Source organism: Anopheles nili, chromosome 2, assembly GCF_943737925.1.
Source record: "Anopheles nili chromosome 2, idAnoNiliSN_F5_01, whole genome shotgun sequence".
NCBI classification, from domain to species: domain Eukaryota; kingdom Metazoa; phylum Arthropoda; class Insecta; order Diptera; family Culicidae; genus Anopheles; species Anopheles nili.
In genome coordinates, this window is record NC_071291.1 from 47,373,533 (window position 1) to 47,387,785 (window position 14,253).

Consider the following 14,253-nt stretch of genomic DNA (forward strand, 5'->3'; position numbering starts at 1 on the left):
CAAAGTGTAAACAAAATTTTGAACGTTATTGAAATTGGAAAACCAAAGAAACGAAAGTAACTTGGATCTATGTACAAATAATAGTGCTTCCACTATAATACGCTACGTATTGGTTTTATTTCAATTATTGTACAACACCCTTGGAAAATTAATTATGATTCCATTTTTCCCGTTCTGTCACCACATGATCTTGTGTGCATGCAAGGTGTAAATCAATAGCACCATTTGCATTTTACTCCCGTTGCGGTAAATGAGTAGTTTGATGTGGGACGTGGTGGTTATGTGGTATATGTTGCACTAGCTGATGTTGTGGGATGTGATTTTGTTGTATATTTGGTTGTTGTTGCTGCTGTTGCTGTTGGAGGTGATGTAGTTGTGCATGGTGCTGCAAAGAACTGAGATTGAGATTGTGTGCGTTATGACTCGGTTGGTGCCGACGATAGTCTTGAAGGCGGGAAAATACTCGTGGACAAAATTCACACTTTATCGTTTTTCGTTCTTCAGGCACGCTGCGTGGTGCTATTGGTACCGGTGGCGGAGGCTTCCGAACCTGTTGATGCTTTGCCATATGTCGTTTCCACTGTATATGTTGGGAAAAGCAATCGTTACATATTTCACATACATACGGTTTTTCACCCGTATGAGTTCGTATGTGGTATCGCAGATGATGGCTATATTTAAATGATTTGGGACAGTACGGGCACTGGCGATCGCGAACTTCTTCGTGAACTGCTTTCATGTGTCGAGCGAGAGACCGCTTTTCACGAAACTGTGCCAGACACTCCATACATTGGTACGGACGTTCGTCAGCGTGATCTCCTAAGTGAACCATCCAAGCCTCTCTATCGGGAAACAGTTTGCTACACACCATACATCGATGGTCCTTATTGCCGGTACTAGCTTCTGATTCAGTTTTCAGTAGTAACGGCCCAGCTGCGGAATCGGTACTGCTGTGAAATGCACCCATAAGTTCTCCGATTCCATTTAAACTTGTAATAGCTTCTGCAATAATACTGCTTTCGGTAAGACAATCATCATTTGCGTAGTCGTCACCTGCACCCAAGCCCGTACAACTACCCCCGCCAGGAGGGACAAAATGTACACCATCTTCTTCTGTCATTTCCACTTTTACGGTGATTTGCTCCAGCAGACCACGTTTCGTTCGAATAATTTCGTCACAGTGTTTACTTCGATGCTGAAACTGGTGAATTTCATCTAGTATTGATAGGCACGCAAAGCATAACCCCGCTGGGTAGTCGTCTCGTACGCTGATATGTATACCGGCGCAATTTCTTATTTTTTCCGTCATTTCACGGATGAGCCCTCCATTTTGCGGGAACAGAGGATGAACATTCGTTTCGGAGAAACATAATCGACAATACGTTTCAGGGTTTTCATTAGGGCTGTGGAGAAATGGGAACCGAAGACAAACAGACGTTAAGCGTACTTCATTTTGAACTAGTGTTTTTCTGATGTTCATTGTAGTGGGCAGTACAGCACCATTCTTGAGTTTTTCTTACACATTTTCGCGAAGTTCAGATTCGGAACTACTTCTCGGTTGCGCAGTCTGTTCCATACTGCACAAGCACTTCGCACGCTTGGTACTTGTGACGTGAAATGCTCTGCTTGATGTTTTGAAGCGCTGCAATTCAACCTACAGCCACTGGCTGAGGATTATTGTATCTCAGCACCCTTGCTTATAGCGCAATCTTTGAGCGATGCTTTTTATTTACAAATTGTTTTTGAGACGAATTTGTTTACATATCATCAAAAAGAAATTACTGTCAATGAAAGTTTTGGAGTGTGCTGTTTAAACTCATATATTGCACCCTCCCGCTTATCCAGCAAAACTGACAAATCCGTAACGAAAAATCGCGCTAGAACTCCACAGCAAAACGGAAAATCGAATGTAATACTGCGATGTTGAAATGTTTCAAAGTGGAATGGTTCAAAAATTATTCGGAGTAATTGTGTAAGATACTATGTATTGTTTAAAACATTCGATGTGGGTTATATTTCTTCTTGCAAACTGGTCGATTTCTATCGAAATTGATACCAACCGGCGTGGTTCAAAATAGGATTTTCATACAACTCTCTTTAATGGATTATCATAGAAATGTTCAAAAATACAAAAGATTATCAAATCGACTGAAACTTGACGCAACAGCTTTTTCTCATTCTGCATAATAGAGGCAAAGCTTCAGCCCATGTAAAGGGGGAAATAGGGGTGCTCCCATATAATCCTTCTATCTGAAATAAAATAAAGAAATTTGATTGAGATTAGACCATTGGGAAAGGGGTGAGGAAATGCTAAGTTGATTGGTCAGATATATGATTTTTAATAGCTATAGGAATGTGTCCTGCCACGGTGGAACGAAATCTTAATGATGGAACACCGTTGGAAAAGGTGTACAAGAAAATTGGGAATTGCAAAATGGACAAGAACAAGTAGCGGTTATACAAATACGGTCCTTTTCAACACGTTACATTAGACAAGTTGATAATTCTTATGATTTGTAGCACTCCAAATACAGGAATACTGAATAAACGAAACAGTAATTCTTTAAAACCACACCATCTCGAATGAAGTTAGGCTCATTAGCTAGTATTACAAATATATTACAGAAATAAGTAAGTAATGATTTCTTGGTGTACAGACGAAGTGGTCTCCTAATATCGTGCCTTTTATATTACGATTACCTCGGTTGTTTTGTCGTAAGTAACGAAGAAAGTCTAATTTCTTATCAGATGATATGATTATATCATCAAAATAGTTATGTTCGTTGCTTATAAAAATAACTGATCAGGCAAACAAAAGAGCTCGTAGGGCTGTAACGGAAATAAAGAAAGGAATCATGAAGTAGTTATTGGAGGAGGAAGGTATGAGGTGTCGAAGAGCTAAAGAATTCCGTGACTGTAGATTTTACGTACGAGAATCCTCTAGTTCCGACAGTGAGCTACTAAAAGAGGGTAATCAAATACAAACAAGGCAAATTAAAGCACTGTACCGATGTTGCAAACTTGCGATAACGAACCAAATTTCCTATTAAAAAGCGGGAAAACTATACCGTAAGCTTTTAAAGTAAGTTTAACCATGTGTATTGTTATTTTGCATCTCAGTAAAAAATAATGTTTACATAAACCTAAGGGTGCTTTTGTGCCGTACAACTCTTTGATTATCATATCGTACTCTCTTAAACTACTTATGACTAATTCTGAAAGACTCAGAGCCATTGCAGATTAACATTATTTTGTACTACACGAAATTTATGTGAAAGATCTTATAAAAGAATAATATGTGCAATATATGTTTTTGGATATTACAAAAGATATTCTCTCGTTTTTATCACATCATTTTTTATTTTCAATATGACACCTAAGAAAAGATTATGGCGAATAACTAACTTAAAATTACACGTTGCTTACAAACGACTCATTTACGAAATCTGGCTTCCAGTTTGCCATCACTTCTTCGGCATTCGGTTCATTCCTAAAAAGTGGCATAAATTTGTGTTTCTTAAAACGATACAATGCACTTCGAATATGTTTATCCCAACGCCAAAGTAGCACATGGCGCTCCTGTTGCCTTAGATCGCTAATAGTACTCGATAGGTTCCGCACTACCGTACTGTCTATGAATTTAACCCATTCTCCGTCGATTAGTACTACGTCCGGTATGGTGCGAGTTACTAATTTGAGAATTTTTTCACGGAAATATTCCGCAGATGAGAATGCTAAATCACTATCGGGACGCACGATCAAAACCGTTTTGTCGTTAACCTGTTGTAAAAAACACATTTGAGTTGTTATATGGAGATCTATTTTATGTAGAATACTTACGTTCATAAGTCGATGAGTAATCCGGGGTCGCGATGCTAAATAGAGTGGAAAGCACAGGTTTACTGCTATTCCGACAACTATTCCAATCTCTAGCCCCAAAAATAGACATGCCACCACTGTTACAAGAAATGGTACAATGTCTATGCGTTTGGTTCGCCACATTTCTGCGACAGCTCTGTACTCAATGATAAACATCATTGCAGCAATAATAACTGCAGCCAATGTAGTTTTGGGAATAAAGAAAAAATAATCCGTCAGCAATCCGAGTGCCAGCAAGACCAGAATACCGGTGAAAACTCCTCCAAACGGCGTAGCCACTCCACTGCTGCTGTTAATAGCAGATCTTGCAAATGAAGCAGTAGTTGGAATGGAGCAAACAAACGATCCAGCGACGTTGCAGCACCCCAATGAGAGCATTTCCTGCGTAGCGTCTACTAATTTTCCTCGTGAAAAAGCTTTTCCAATGGATACAATTTCCAGTATTGATATGAGTGGGATAGAAATGATAGATGAGCTAAGCGTTCGAATCATATCAACGAAGTCGTAATGCTTTCCGTCGTGCACAGTTTCAAACGGTGGCAGCTCAAGAGAGGGCAATCCTGAGGCCACTTTTCCGGTCAGTTTAAATGGGTACATATCGTGTGTGCTACATACATAAGCAATCAAGCCACCGCTAAGCACAATCATAGCATTGCGGAGTAAACACAGATATTTGGTGAATGTCTTCCATCGACCTCTACCGCGACCTTTGATCAACTGCAAATAAAATAATATCGTCAGCTATTGATTCAGTCACTGCATTGAAATGAATATAAATGGCTCACAGTTAAAAGAATAAGTACGATAAGGGAACTGAAACCCAAAATAGAATCCCATAATCGCGTTTCTCCAATATTTTTGTACAAATTGATCCATGTGTCCACAAATTCAGACGACTTTCCTGAAGACGATATGCCCATGAGTGACTTCAATTGACTGCTGATAATGGTAAAAGCTGCTGCTGTTATAAATCCAGTGATCACGGGCATAGATATAAACTGCACTACAAATCCAAAGTTGAAGCAGCCCAGCAGCAGCATAATACATCCGGATAAGAAAGACGATAATACAGCTCCAGCTGGTCCAAGATCTTGCACTGGTTGCTGAACCATCAACGCCATAACAGCCGTCGGGGCTACAGTTATTTCTTTTACTGAACCGAGCATAGCGTACACAAACGATCCAATAAAGTTTGAATACAACCCATATTGAGGTTCTAAATTTGCCACAGTGGCGTAGGCTATGCTTTGTGGGATAGACGTAAGTCCAACGGTGATGCCAGCAATGCAGTCAGATATTAAGCTGTTAAAGTTATACTTTGGAGCCCACTGCAAAACCGGTATTCTGCGATAAGCCGTCTCTTTTGTCCACAGACTGGTTAACTTCCGTCGCACTAGATTTTTGAAATCCGGAAAATCTTCTCGATGGTCAAGACTCTCTGGAAAGACGATGTAGTTAGGAGCAAATAAATTCATAGGTTAGACTAAACTTAAAAAGTTATCCAGTCTTACAGAGATTGTGCTCTCACCTTCCATTTCTGAGGTCATCGTGCCTGCTGAACGTCGGCTTACAAATCTGAAATTAGACTTCTCTTCTTTATTACAACCCACCATGTAATGGGTAGCGTTTGACGAAATTCGTTGAATTCCCTTCCGTAATCACAGATGCCGCCGGCTATAAAGTACAATATCAATTGTTTGCTGTTTGGATAGCCGGGAAGAAGTGTGCCGGATTCGGTAAGAAAATTGGTGTTAAAACACATCATAAAGATACTCTTTTAATGGCTGTCGATGATGATGTAGCAGCACTAGCACAGTAAGGTTGTAAACTTTTTCCAGTTTCGGCACGCTATCGCTGTGATACGTATCATCGTAGTGACAGCAGCAATACAATTATCGCAAAATGTGTCACTTCAATTCAACCCATTACAAAGCGTCCCGCTGCCGAACACGTGCCATTAATTGTAAGAAATTGCCTATGTTTCCGAATGGTATACGTTGAACCATAGTTGAAGGGTTCTTTTGCACTGTATCCAGCAGCGTGAACACATATTAGGAATCTAACTTCTTAAAAAACATATTATAATCAGATTCGATAGAAGTAGCAGTTGTTTTGATTGTAATCAATAACGATTGATTAAAGAGCGGATGATAAGACGCACGTAAACAAAGCATAAACATTTTTCGTTTTTTCCGCATCAGAGCTGTCAAAGTCAGCTGTCAGGAATGCGGCATAAACTGCATTCATTCCTGATTGAAACCAAATGCATGGCAGGGTTAGTTGCCGACGAGTTTGTTCCAAATAAAATATTACTGTAGTTCGAAAAAGCGTCTGTCATCTTCTGTAGTGCAGACTGTTAATGGAAGCATCCTCGAAATAAGTATTCAATCTAACATTTCAATTTTCAATAATATTATAAACGATTGAAATAATAACAGTGCAAAATAACCTAAGATAAATCACAACGAAGCAATAAAGTACCACTTAAGTAAAGTAGAAAAAATATCTTTTTTCGTATTTCATGTTTTTGACCATTATTTCTAAAATGAACGCATATTTGAAATTAAAATTTATCCTTCAATACAAATGAATATTATAAAATTGAATGCAAAAGAATTCAGTAAAAAGTAGATTTGTTTCGTCAATGCTTTTCAAATTTTTGTTCTCTTGTACATTTTTATTGTGATGAGCGGTCAAAATTGCTGTTGCGAAGCAAACTATAAACGATATCAAAAGATAAGAGAACGTATTCGCTTTAGGTTATAAGTACCACTCTTGAGCAATAGCCAACGCATTGTAATTTTAGTTTCCGTGCGGGAATTGTAAAGTTCCGACAGCAATCCTAGTATTTGATGGGCAAAAGGGTTTTTTAATCTACAAGTTGAGTGAGTTAAACATTGTGATCAAGCACGTAGTGTGACATTGTTCAATGAAGAAATCCTCGACAATGGCAGAAACGAACGAAAAACCGTTATTGAAATCAGTATTCAGAGGGCCAGGTATGTAAGCTTGGAAGATATCAACGCACTGTAGAAGTATTGAAGAAATTTGTACTGCGGAAAGGAAATAACTTAATAATTATTTAAATATCTTAAATGCAAAGAAATAGCCATCATTTGAAAAAGAAATGGTTTAATATTTTGTTCTGGCTCTTTTGCTTAAAATTATCTATATTGTATGAAGTTTTATATTATATGAAGTCATTCTATATTACATTAAGTTCAATAAAAAAGTGTAAGAATTCATAAAATAAAGTTATTTATCGGTGATGATAATGATAAATTTATTACGATTACGTACATGCTTGAATGATCAGAAATCTGTTAAAGATGGTTTTTTTTCTGTAAATTCGTTATCGTGTTTTATTAAAAAGCACGTACAGTGTATATTAAGGGACATTATTATAAAGAATGGAACGGTATTCAATGTGCTATAAATGTCTAATTCAAGAGAAGCTAATGTAGGTTGAACAAAATGATGCTGAATTATCATCACATACATTCACCACGCTTATCTTTCCAAAAATTAGATGTATTATATCGTATAACTCATGTAAAATACAGGACATAGTCACAACAGAATCACAAGTTGTGCTAAAATTAGGCACGGTCAGGTTATTTTTGACCTTAGTCAAGAGATTCACTTTTATCAGCCTGGAGGATGTGATAAATATTTGCACCAGTGAAGCGAACGTTGTAGGTTTGTTCGTATTTTTTCAACGACGATCTTGGCAACATCCCCCATAAACGCTCGTCGTTCCACTTTTGATTGCACAGCATTATATGTTTGTTTGCTATTTGTTTCTATCTAAACAAAGCCATTTCACGAAATTAAAGCTTATGTTTCTCATACTATTCTAAGTTCACTATTGCTGTTCACTCTCAACAACATACCTGTTAAGGATGGTTAAGAACTGGTGGTAGATGTTTAATTTTTGCCTGATTTTAGCTATTCGATTGTTGCTTGAGAGAATGCAGTCAGAATGCTTTCCGCTACGGGGGCCTTTGGTCGACTGACAAACGACATAGACGAGAAGTGAGCTGGTTCGGGCAATTCCGGTTCAAGCAATGCCGTAATGATGGAATTCCCTTTTGCATCGCAGTGGGAGTTTTCTTGGGGTTATGAGTTTCAAAATTTTTGTGTGAATGTAATAAGACTGCTTTACTAAAAATAAACATACGATATTGAAGTTTGTGCTGTTCATAATATAAAGAACAACATCGATTCATTAGCATGCCCTTTCATTTGAACATTACACTGTCGAATGATATGAGGACAAACCAAAAAATCGTTTACCTTCTTTTGTGTGAACTAGAATTTTAAATAAAACTTCGTTGCATGGTTTATCACACAAACATACATGCCGATGTATCCTTGGTAAACGTGACACGTGTTGTGTTTGCTAATATTGCCACCGGCATTTCAGTTCGATGCGGGCAGTACCTCTAGTTTGTTGATCGCTATCACCGGTTACTTATATAACGCCCCACGCACAATGTGCGGAAGTGTTTGGCGCCCGAAGCTTCCGATGCTTCCGAGCGAACCGTCAGCTAATATAATGATGCACGATCAGCACAATCGGCGTTCAGTGGAGTTCGGCGCGGTTTATCAGACAGTTTTCAAACAAGCACCACAGACTGCGCCGGGGATTTTTGTTTGGCAAATGACCGGTGATTTACGCGTTCTCACATTACGTCCAAGTTGAGCGTGTATAGCGCGTCTGTGTAAAAGTGGCACGTGACATAAATTGTTGTATTGTTTTATGAAGCTAAGCTATTTCAGCTGAAGCTTTAAACCATAAGCGTTTCTGAAAATTCGAAGACAACATCAATAAACTTTTGTTATGAACTAATTGTTGCCTTCTTGTAAAGTGTTTATTTATATTGGCTTATAGAAAGTGATCTACGCTTACAATAGAAAAAAATCAATAGAACAATAATATCAGTTAGCAGTCAAATTTTCGATAGACGATCGTTGTAAGGATTATAGTTATCGCGAAAAAAGTAAATAAAATGCTCGACAGAACTTCCGAGCGTGAAACCGGAGCGTACTGCATGACGATATCAGAACTGATAGAACACAAACAAAAGCAATGGATTGGTAGGTGATGGAGTAAGCCGTTAGCAAACGTGAGATGCATTGTAAACGATGAGTGTGGTTCGATGCTCACAGTCATAATAGAAGTTTATTTCACACGGTTCAATGGTCGACATTGGCAATGATAAGGGTGGATTACTGGTGCTTTGTGTAATCTAAGGGGTGTTTCATTGCTTCACGTTTTTCCAACAGAAAATACTGATGGGGAAGACGATTGCAGCGAAAAGTTTCCACCCGTTGGACCATTGTTGGCAACGAAGCTAGGAGGCTTCTGCAGTCGAAAGCTCCTGATCAAACGTCTTCCAATCCTGCAATGGTTACCTGAGTATGAAGCACGCTTTCTAGTTGAAGACGTTGTGGCCGGACTCTCGGTCGGACTGACTGTTATTCCCCAAGGAATTGCATTCGCCGTGATGGCCAATCTAGAACCACAGTACGGGTTATATTCAGCGTTTATGGGATGTTTCGTTTATTGTTTGTTTGGGAGTTGCAAGGATCTGACTATCGGGCCTACGGCTATTATGGCATTGATGGTGCAGGTGTACGTGGGTAGTCTTGGAGCCGATTTTGCTGTGCTGCTAACATTTATAACTGGATGCATAATCTTAGCATTTGGGTTATTAAATTTGGGTAAGTGCAATGTACCAAATACAAAAGATTTTATCTCAATTAATCGGAAGCCAATTTTTCTTTACATTCTAGGATTCTTGGTACAATTCATATCCATGCCTGTGACGGCGGGATTTACATCCGCCGCCGCCATAACCATAGCAAGTGGCCAGGTGAAATCACTGCTAGGACTACCCGGCCGATCGAATGAGTTCGTAGAATCATGGATCAATGTGTCCAAACACATTGGAGAGGCGAAACTATGGGATACAGTACTGGGAATTGCAACGATTGCTATTTTGTTGCTGCTCCGAAGCTTGAGAAGCAAATGGTCACTGGTTGGAAAGTATCTTGCTCTGTCCCGGAATGCCGTTGTCGTTATTGGCGGAGCTGCGTTAGCTTACTATTTTTCCACCGTTGGCAGCCATCCATTCTCGTTGACAGGTGTGTTCGCAATAATGCACAAAATATCGTGTTCTGAAAATTACCAGCTGTTTTTTATTCTAGGGACTGTCACGCCTGGCCTGCCACCAGTCAAGCTACCCCCGTTCTCTACAACGTTGCATAATCAAACGCTAGAGTTTTCGGAGATGACTTCGAAGCTCGGTTCTTCGATTATAGCTCTTCCGTTGATAGCAATTCTCGAAACGATTGCGATTGTAAAGGCATTTTCAAAAGGAAAATCTATCGACGCAACGCAAGAGTTGGTCGCATTGGGAATGTGCAATATTTTTGGCTCGTTTGTTTCATCTATGCCTATCACGGGATCGTTTACACGCAGCGCTGTAAACAACAATAGCGGCGTACGGACCCCGCTAAGCGGTCTGGCAACTGGGGTGCTAGTGCTGTTATCCCTGGGACTTCTAACGGATACGTTCTATTTCATCCCGAAAGCAGTCTTAGCCGGTGTGATGATTGCCGCAATGTTCTTTATGGTGGAGTTCCATGCCGCCGTCGAAATATGGCGAACGAAGAAAGTTGACATTATACCGTTCGTAGTTACACTGGGGTCGTGTCTTGTCCTTGGCTTGGAGTACGGAATGCTCATAGGCATCGGATTAAATATTTGCTTTGTTCTATATATGACGTCGCGCCCCAGTATCGACCAGGCAATGCTCCGCACGAGTTCCGGTATCGAGGCCATGGTCGTGAAACCAGATCAAAGTCTTATCTATTCTTCAATAGAATACCTTAAACGTGAAATAGTGAAAATGGCGGATAAGACTCAAGTGGCCACAGTGATAATCGACGGTAGCAGCGTGAGCTACATTGATTCTACTGCCGCCAAAATCCTTGAGAGTGTTGTTGAAGAGCTGGTACTTAGAGGGCGCGCGGTTGTCTTGTGGAATTGGAAGCGTTCGGTAAAGTGTACATTGATACGGTTGAATAAGGCATATTTTTCTCCCCTAATCAAATACGGTGGTTTGGACCAATTAGACAAAGAAATCAGCAACGAAAGTCTGCCATAGTTAGTCAGGGAAACGAAAAGCTGTATGTGTTATTGTGTATAGTAAATTATACGTTATTTAATAAAATAAACTAAGAATACGGTTTGTCTGTTAACAATAACTAATAAAATAGTACAAATGCTGTATTTGAATTTGAAATTGAGATAAGGTATTGACTTGATCAAGGGATAGAAGTGCTTTTACTACGAATCTAAAACAAAAACAAACAGAAAAAAAACAGTAATATCAGTTCGTTGAACTCATAGCAAATGATACATTTTTCTTTAAATATTCAACAATCTAGGTTAAGATGACATGTGACCACATTCTAGGTCATTTAACGTGGTCACAGCAGAGATATCCTTCCAGTGTATTGGGTTGCTATAGGTACAATAAATGATAAGCAGCCTGCACCGCTGCAAGTCGCGTCTTGATGGTGGATAACATCACAGCCAAACGATCATTCTTAGCGTGCAGACGTAAGTGGAACATAGTGAAAGCTGTCAGCATTGTTGAAGTAGAAATTAGAAGTGTATCTAGGTTTGACTAGACTTGGACACAATGAGCAATTGTTTGTTTTGCATAAGTGCATGCTAGCAGAACTTTTATTTGATTGTGAATATTAAGTACATTAAGGGGATATATTTTTCCACTATTTATTATCCGGTCTAGTAAAATTTCACTAACTTACGAATTGATGTTGTAAAATGCGCGAACAAAGTAAAACAAATGGTAAGTGATATTATCTGCTTTATAAGTACTACATGGATACTTGAACGATGTGTTTCGTTTTTTGCAGATGCAAATATAAGCGAAGCTTTCCCTCATGTTGGAAAATTTTTCGCAAAATATTATCGTGGGCTATGTACACGAAAACAACTTTTCAAACGCTTTCCCATTCTCCAGTGGCTCCCGTCCTATAATGTGGGATTTCTCGCAGAAGATATCGTAGCGGGTCTTTCCGTTGGACTGACAGTTATACCTCAGGGGATTGCGTACGCAGTTATAGCAAATTTGGATCCGCAGTATGGACTTTATTCAGCATTTATGGGATGTTTCGTTTATTGCATTTTTGGAAGTTGTAAAGACGTTACCATCGGACCAACGGCTATTATGTCCATTATGGTACAAACGTATGTAGGTAATGCAGGAGTGGAATTCGCGATACTGTCTGCATTCATGACTGGTTGCGTGATCCTGCTGCTTGGCATGCTCAACCTGGGATTTCTAGTGCAATTTATATCCTTCCCTGTTACGGCTGGATTTACATCAGCAGCAGCTATAACGATTGCTAGTGGGCAGGTAAAATCGCTTTTAGGCATTCCTGGCAAATCTAACGAATTTTTAGAGTCCTGGATCAACGTGTTCGAGCACAGAAAGGACATACGCTTATGGGATAGTATACTTGGCATTTCAACTATCGTTGGTCTCTTAGCACTAATGCAAATGCGGAATTTAAAGGGTAGTAAATACTGGATGTTGTTTGGAAAATACACTGCTCTATCCAGAAATGCAATAGCCGTTATAATGGGCACCGTGATAGCGTACATGCTAAGCGATTCAGGACATTCAAATCTTTTTACACTTACAGGAAAGGTATCTGCAGGATTGCCCCCTTTTCAATCTCCACCATTCTCTACTATTGTTGATGGTCATACACTTACCTTTATGGAAATGCTTCGCGAGCTTGGAATATCACTTATTACATTACCTTTAATCGGTATATTAGAGTCTATTGCAATTTCTAAGGCCTTTTCCAAAGGGAAATCCATTGATGCTACCCAGGAAATGATCGCACTTGGCCTGTGCAATATTGCCGGCTCGTTCGTGTCATCAATGCCTGTGACAGGATCATTTACTAGATCTGCAATAAACAACAACAGTGGCGTTCGAACGCAGTTTGGAGGAATAACAACGGGCATTTTGGTCCTGCTTTCGCTAGGATTACTAACCAAATCTTTTTACTACATCCCAAAGGCAACCCTCGCAGGTGTTATTATCGCGGCAATGTTTTTCATGGTCGAGATTCAGGCGGCTTTGGAGATATGGCGTACTAAACGGGTCGATATTATTCCACTGGCTGTTACACTTGTTTCTTGCCTGTTTTTAGGCCTAGAGTATGGCATGATTGTCGGAGTAGGCTTTAACATTTGTTTCATTTTGCATCAAACATCCCGTCCCGAAATAGCATCGGTTTTGCTGACGGTCGAAAACAAAATCATTTTAATTCTTAAAGCAAATCAAAGTTTGGTTTACTCGTCGGCAGAATATTTGAAGCATACCATTTTAAAAATGGCTTCGAAACATGATGCTGATATTGTAGTTTTGGACGGGACACACATTAACTCATTGGATACCACCACAGTGAAAGTGTTGATCAGTATGACTCATGACATGCACCAACTAAATCGAAGCATTATATTCTGGAAGTGGAACCATGCAACACAATGCACGTTACTTAGAATGAATAAAGAACTTTTTCAAAATTTATTTAGGGATGATGACAAAATAGAAGTCATGGTGATGAATATTATATCAAAACTAAAAGCTACAGAAGCATAAAATTTACCATACAATGGAAACAGCAATGCACAAATACAATTCCTCGTAGAATTTTCAAAACTTTATTATTAATAAATCGTCATTGGATGTATCAAATCTACCAAAATATCGACATATAATGACAATGGATGTGTGGTACAAAGGTGCCTTTAGAAAAGTTTGCTCTCCACAAAATTAGGAGCATAACAAAGAAAAAATCTAAGCATATGTAAACCGTATTTTTTATTGATAACAGAACAATGGTAATAATGGGAGCTTTAGAAATTAAATAAATTTAATCGAGAAAAAATTTGTTGTTGTCCATTTAAAACTTGTACGTTTTCATAGTGAGCTGTATAAACGAGCTCACTAATACATTGCTTTCGTTTGATGCAGAGAAACCAAGTCGTCTCTTTCTGTGTTTAACCTTATGAGCGTCCTATTGAAGGAGTTGTCTCATTTTCTCATCGGGAACAGCAGCTGTTTCTTTCACACCATTAGATCAGAGTATGTTCTTCCATCGTTGTGTTATTTTATGCCGGACGATACTTTTCTTAAACACGTTTCTCAAGGTGGAATTATTGCAAATTTTTACCCGCCAAAACTGCAACTAAACTAGAATGTATTTGAAATAAACCAATTCGAACTGAAATTGATGACAGCTTCTTAAATGTGTGTT

General features: G+C 39.0%; 4 protein-coding genes across 4 annotated transcripts; 2 read left to right on the forward strand and 2 right to left on the reverse strand.

Moving 5' to 3' along the window:
* Positions 1 to 232: 232 nt before the first annotated feature.
* On the reverse strand, positions 233 to 1,576 carry LOC128724587 (zinc finger protein 774-like). Its single transcript, XM_053818314.1, has 2 exons — positions 1,521 to 1,576; positions 233 to 1,403 (listed from the first exon to the last, which is right to left on the reverse strand). The coding sequence occupies exons 1-2, from the start codon at positions 1,574 to 1,576 to the stop codon at positions 233 to 235; spliced, it is 1,227 nt and encodes a 408-aa protein (XP_053674289.1).
* A 1,765-nt stretch (positions 1,577 to 3,341) lies between these two features.
* On the reverse strand, positions 3,342 to 5,565 carry LOC128720342 (sodium-independent sulfate anion transporter-like). The gene is made up of 4 exons (XM_053814008.1): positions 5,408 to 5,565; positions 4,665 to 5,317; positions 3,841 to 4,596; positions 3,342 to 3,780 (listed from the first exon to the last, which is right to left on the reverse strand). Exons 1-4 carry the CDS (start codon positions 5,490 to 5,492, stop codon positions 3,412 to 3,414), a joined length of 1,863 nt encoding a protein of 620 aa, XP_053669983.1. The 5' UTR covers positions 5,493 to 5,565; the 3' UTR covers positions 3,342 to 3,411.
* A 1,172-nt stretch (positions 5,566 to 6,737) lies between these two features.
* On the forward strand, positions 6,738 to 11,171 carry LOC128731270 (sodium-independent sulfate anion transporter-like). Its single transcript, XM_053824377.1, has 4 exons — positions 6,738 to 6,878; positions 9,169 to 9,606; positions 9,679 to 10,029; positions 10,093 to 11,171. Exons 1-4 carry the CDS (start codon positions 6,809 to 6,811, stop codon positions 11,052 to 11,054), a joined length of 1,821 nt encoding a protein of 606 aa, XP_053680352.1. The 5' UTR covers positions 6,738 to 6,808; the 3' UTR covers positions 11,055 to 11,171.
* Positions 11,172 to 11,740: 569 nt separating this feature from the next.
* LOC128724598 (sodium-independent sulfate anion transporter-like) lies at positions 11,741 to 13,595 on the forward strand. The gene is made up of 2 exons (XM_053818324.1): positions 11,741 to 11,765; positions 11,833 to 13,595. Exons 1-2 carry the CDS (start codon positions 11,741 to 11,743, stop codon positions 13,593 to 13,595), a joined length of 1,788 nt encoding a protein of 595 aa, XP_053674299.1.
* The last annotated feature ends 658 nt before the right edge of the window (positions 13,596 to 14,253 follow it).